The 5,967-nt window shown below is 51.2% G+C and overlaps 1 protein-coding gene across 1 annotated transcript in view; it reads right to left on the minus strand.

Moving 5' to 3' along the window:
- The window catches only part of AXIN2 (axin 2), a gene marked incomplete at its 3' end in the record, with an annotated part of 14,630 nt that overhangs the window by 2,876 nt on the left and 5,787 nt on the right, over window positions 1-5,967 (minus strand). Inside the window, exon 2 of the mRNA XM_009869798.1 lies at window positions 4,858-4,998. Within this exon, the coding sequence (XP_009868100.1) occupies window positions 4,858-4,998 (141 nt within the window). The remainder of the gene's footprint in view (window positions 1-4,857; window positions 4,999-5,967) is intronic.

Raw genomic sequence — 5,967 nt, forward strand, 5'->3', positions numbered from 1 at the left:
AGGAGAAACCAGACGAGGAGCACTGGTGGGAACAGCCCCCTGCAGAGCCCGCTCGAGGCGACGCGGGATGTTTTCATCCGTCCACCCCCAAAAAAATTACCTTGGTGAGGATTAAAGGGCCTTCTACAGACAGTGGGGACAGCCGGAAGAACATGCCTGGAGATCCTGAATGTCTAATTCCACCCCTTCCCTCAGACTGGCTGAATAACCTTGATCTCCGGTCTCTTTCATCCACCTGCCCCCACACCTGACTCATCTCCCTAGCGGAGAAAACAGCTCCTGCCCAAGGAGGAGCGGTGGCGGCCGAGCAGACAGCGGTGGCCCCACGCTGCTGCCAGCACAGCCAAGGTGGCACCGGTGTGCCACCTCCCGTGGGCACACGCCGACGCGTTTCGGGCACGCAGCTGGAGACGAGGTGTAAGGGAAGGCCCTCGCGGAGACACCAGGTCCCTTCTCTAGAGGAGGACGATGAGACGCCATCGCTCCAGGCTTGAAGCGCGTTATCTCAGGCCTTTGTGAGGATCTTGGCCAAAGCGTTCAGCTGCCATTAAATTGCTTTAATGAGCAAGATTAAGCTGCGAAGCATGGAGTGAAAGGCCAGACCAATTTCATCTTAATAAAGTTGGACAAATCTTTACAGTAATCGAGAGCAAGGCTGGAGCGCTGGGGACGTCCTCGACGCCACAAGAGGAACATCAGTCACCTCCAGGCGTGGTCCACGAACGCGCGGCGCACTGCGAGCAGCAGGGGCTGGTTGTCCTTACACACCCGCTGCACAACACGGGGCTCTGGAGAACTCTCTGGGGAAGCAGCCCAGCACACACCAGCCCACACAGCCGGCCACGGCCACCAGCCGCAGCCGCTGGTGGCCACCAAGCCTTTCTGCTCCGGGAACCCAAGGACAACAGGGCTTGGGGGACATGATACACCTTGGCTTTTGGGGAGGATGGGGGAAAAGCAAATCTAAGGTGAAAACTGAATCATCTGTACCTTCAGAGAAGCATTCGTTAACTGAGGCTTGTTGAGCCTCTTAAGGGAAGACCTTCGATAGAGGGAATAACCACTAAAATAAGCATTTTAAAGGGAAGTAAAAATACCAGCGGGAGCACTGTACATGCATCAGGACTAACCCCTTTGACATATCCAATAAAAGAGGAGGTGCCCTCTGTAGATGGCAGCCCAAGAGGCCAGATGGGGAAGCAGCTGAAGGTCTGCGCGCTCGACACGAGGCACCCAAGGACACCCCACCAAGGGACAACAGGGACCCCTGAGCTCCCCACCTCTCCTCCAGGTCTGCAACCATGAGATGCCACCCCCAACCCCTTTGCTGCGGCCACTGAGCTGGGAGCAATCTCCTCCCTGTGGGCTGTCCCCACGCTCCCAGCTCCAGGGGGACCATGTCTGGTCAAAGGGACAATCCTGAGACAGGCTATGGAGGAGGAAAAGCAATGTTGACCCAACAGCATGGCTCCTCGCTTTATTTAAAATTGGGCCTCGTTCAGGTTGGTACAAAATCTGCTCCTTCACCCTAAAACTCCTCCAGCTGCACTGGAGAGCCCCGCTCCCTGCTTCCACAGCCCTGCCTTGCCACAACAGTTTTACAACTTGGATCAACGTGCAGAATTTGTTTTAAAAAAAATATGTCAGAAATAAAAAAAGAGACAAAAAGAGGTATTTCCCTGGGATGGGAAGGCTGTGGAGCAGCTTGGAAAAGTCAACCTGGGGAATGGACTTCTGCAGCCACTTTGATGAACTCTACCTAAACTGAGGTTTTTCCATATAAAATGGAGGGAAGGGGACAAGGCCAGGGTTGACGTGGGGTGATCTCCCCTGCAGGAGGGCCAGACGGATGGATGGAGCTGGAGCCAGGAGCAGTACAGTAAGAGATACAGGGGGCAGGGGGGACGGCCCTGATGCTGAAGCAGACTCCCCTTGACCAGGAGAAAGTCCCTTGGGAACAAAAAAGCTGAGCTTGGCCAGAGGTTTCGGCGCAGGACAAGGGTTAACCCCAGCTCTCCAGGTGCCACCTCTCCCCGTGCTCCAGCAGCAAAAACATTCACGCTCACTTTCTTGGCTACTAAGAGCTGCGGGCTGAAGAGCTACAGAGTTTAGGCACGAAATAGTAGAGTTTAATTATAAACATTTCAGCTAACCAGGCTGGGGCTAAGCCAATCTGTTTCTGGGGGAAACACTAGTTTGAAGTCTTCTACCCAGTCAGCTGCCATTTAAGCTGAGCCAATTATCTTAGCCTTTTGACTCAGATGTGCCTGACCTAACCTGAATGTAGTTTTACTGCTGCTTTGAAATATCAGACTCATGCGCATATGCATTCACTCCCATCTTCATTTGGCAACGGCTCTGAAACAAGCCTCTGATCTTGCCAACATCAAAAGCCTGGTTTGTAAGATAAGGTAATATTTGAAGTTTGCTCAGCAGCATTCCCCTGTGTCCAAAGTAAATCCATAAATAAGATATAAGCAAATAAAAAAAAAAAATCCCCTTTCCTCTCCCCCCCGCCCCAATCAAGAAATGGAAATATAAATTTGCATGACGCTTTGTGGCTATTACAAAATATATACAGACAGATTGATCCCTGGCATCTATAATACAGAAAAAAAAAGGACAGATTGTGCATTATTTGGAGACCTCTCCTAATTCCAGTACAGTTCGGATTTAGATTTATTTAAAAAAAAACAAAACCGAAACACCTCACTTCACTGCTATGTCTGACAAGACTTTTCCAAAACAAGTTTTTCCTCTTCAGTTGATACCACTATAAGCCAAAAGAACTAATTTGCACTGATGAAACAGAATAAACCCGGGTCCTCTGTTAAAGGGGGGTAAAACCCGGCCAGCAGAAGAGGGTCCCAGCTCCCGGCGGGTTTGCTCCCCAAACACCTTCCCAGCACCTCAAGCAACCGGCAGCGCCGGGCGTGCGAATACCCGACGTTTCCCCGGCGTGCGAATCCCACACGTTTCCCTGCGATCTTGGCAGCGGCCCTTCGCCTCCGCGGAGGAAGTTTTACATCAGCCTCGACTTTCAAGCCCGGCCTCCTCCACCACTGCCAATTTACCTCTCCCGCTTCCACCAACCCCCGGCGTGCCCGGCTGGGAGGTGGCTCCGGGGATGCCCGGTTCTGGAGCAGGAAACGTCCCTTTTCGCAACCTCCGCCGTCCCGTTGCCTCTCCCTGCCTCGCCCCAAAGGCTCCCCGCCGCCCCCCAACCTGGAGCTGCGGGCAGTTTAATCAGCCAAGCTTCCCCAAACTCTCACAGCCTGCGCGGGCCATTGTTACGGCAGGAAAAAACAGGCAGGCTCCTTTCACGCTCGGCTTTATGGGGAGCTCCTATTCACTTGTTCAAGCAAATTTCAAAGCGGGCTGCTGCCCTCTCATCCCCGCTAAGCTCCCCTGGACTAACAATGGGCTGAAAGCGATTCAGTTAAGCCTTTCATCCACCATGCACTTTATTTCTCACTCAGTGCTCTCATCTGTATAAGGCCTACAATTGGCATTGCTGTGAAGAGAGGGTATAATCCTAGCCCTGTGAATCCCAAGTGACCCTACACTGGTCCAGAAATGACTAACCCAATGAATGCTCTGTTGACACATGATCACATACAACCAGAGCCAGTAAGAAGAAATAAAGAAGTCACCCTATGATTCAGCTCTTTTATTTAATGCCAATATTGTTCAATAAGGGAATCTGGTGGGACAACAAACTATTTTTTTCCACAATATCAGTTCAAAACACACATGTGCATTTTAAAAAAAAAAATAAAGCTTTTGTTTATGCATCAAGGATTTTTGGTAAATCCCTGTTTTCTGGTATGCATCATCACGCAGCACTGTTGACTTTAAAAACCCAGCATGCAAACCTCTCCAAGGAGCACACAGAGAAACAGACACACCTGACAGAAACACTGGAGAAGTTTCACCCAGGAGATGGAAGACCAGAAATGCAGCGCTCTGTTTACAGGTGGACTCTTCCAGAGCACTTGTACTTAAGTGAAGATCATGAAACACAAATGGCAACATCTGCTCTCTCCCCAGTTGAAGAAAATGGTCCTCAGGAGCATTGAGTCTTATTGTCTCCTCCATCCCCAGATACAAAACCATCACTTCTCTCTCCTGCTGGGGAAAGCAAACTGAGGGAGGACAGTCACACGACTTGCTCCCAGTTGCATGTTTCTCAGGAGTCAGGAGGAAAAGACAGATCCTGCAACTCCTGGGCTTAGGAAAAGACAGATCCTGCAACTCCTGGGCTCAGCCACAGCATCACCTCTCATCCCTATGCTCCTGAAACACCCAGACCTGACCCACACAGCTCCATACAAATGGCTCTTTGAAGACTGCCCCAGCCACACTAGATGAGCAGCTATTTGCCCCTTCAGGTCACCGGCCCTATTAATGTACATTCTGACATTAGTGATGAACCTTAATTACAGAAAGTACTTCCTACAGGAAGTAATCTCCTCCTCTTTGATGACTGGTAACTAGTTAAGGAAGCCTGGCCTCAAGACAAAGGCTGAGGGAGATACGCTGCTCCTTGGGTTAGTCAGGCAGCACCATTAGCATCGCGGAAAACACGTTTGCTCAGCTGCAGTTGGCAAAATGGCAACAGAGAGATTCATTATTTTACTCCATCCAATACCTCCGGCCACTGCACGAAGAGCAAGGCTACCATGCCCTGCTACACCCCTGGGTTTGGGAGCACACCTCAGTTTCGGTCGTCTCTAGCCAACCCGAGCAGAAGGAGGGTGACGGCCCCGGTTGCATCCCTCCCGAAAGCCCCCACTGCACGTCGGCACAGCTGATCCCCAGATGCTGCATCCCAAAAGGCCGACACGAAGTACTTACACGCTGCTGTCCGTCATCGACATGGAGTCGTCCGTCAGGGCATCACTGGATATCTCGCTATCGTTTGCGCTGGTTGCTGGGGCAAAAACATAGCCCGAATTCACATGGTATGGGTTAACGGGATCATTCCTCTTGAAGGACCTAAGGATAAGCAAAACAGGAATCTAGTTACCAGGCAGTCTCGGGCTAGTGAGAAGCACACCAGTTCCGTGGCAGCACTCTCCTTCCAGGAACCACGCGCTCTGGCTGCTCGACCTCTTCAGAGGCCACAAATCAATGCTCACACCAGCAGCAACCAGGACGTACTCTGTCTAAACCGACCCAAAGTCCAACTTCAAAGTTGCTTTTAGTGTTGGGAACACACTTTAGAAAGTCCCAGGAAGCACCTCTGCACACTTTGGTACCTTCAACAACTTGGTCCTTCAAGCCTGATGCTGCACGGCTGAGGTCAGCAGGAGTTTTGCTCTTGGCATCAGCAGGCAAAAGATCAAGAAGTTCACAGCTCAAGTCCCACCGAAAGCCATTGAAGCACCAGCTGATAAATGTTTAAGTCTACTGTGAAGACAGGAGTTAGGGCCCCTTTGGAAATAAAAGTTATGGTGCCTGTGTTGCCTCAAACAAAAGAACTGCCTGAAACTACCGGAGCAGGACCACCACGCGTCAGAGGAGGTACAGACAGGCTGAAATCTGCTGTCTCAGGCTTGGCCTCCCAAAGGTGGTGCCATGTTCATGCCATTATAAAAACACTCAATAAAAAGGCCCGTTTTTTTTGGAGAACTTACTACTTGTGGTTTTGCACGTCGAGTTGGGTGGCAAAGAGGAGGATGGGGGACGCAAGGACAGGAGCAGCAGGTTCTATCACTGGGCATGTGGGTTACTTGATACCAAGCCTTGGAGAAGCAAACCCAAAGCCCAGCCTGGATGTTTGGGTTGAGAACGCAAGTGCAGTCCCAGGAAGAATTCACGGGCTGTGACGGAGCATGGCAGGGTCACCACCACATGGTGAGGGGGCACCTGGGTGTCCCCATGCCCCTACCTCCCATTACTCCAACTTCCCAGCCAGGATCAATATACATATCTTCGGCAGGCGATAAGGGGATTATGCAGGGA

The sequence above is a fragment of the Apaloderma vittatum genome, unplaced genomic scaffold, assembly GCF_000703405.1.
Source record: "Apaloderma vittatum isolate BGI_N311 unplaced genomic scaffold, ASM70340v1 scaffold34245, whole genome shotgun sequence".
NCBI lineage: Eukaryota > Metazoa > Chordata > Aves > Trogoniformes > Trogonidae > Apaloderma > Apaloderma vittatum.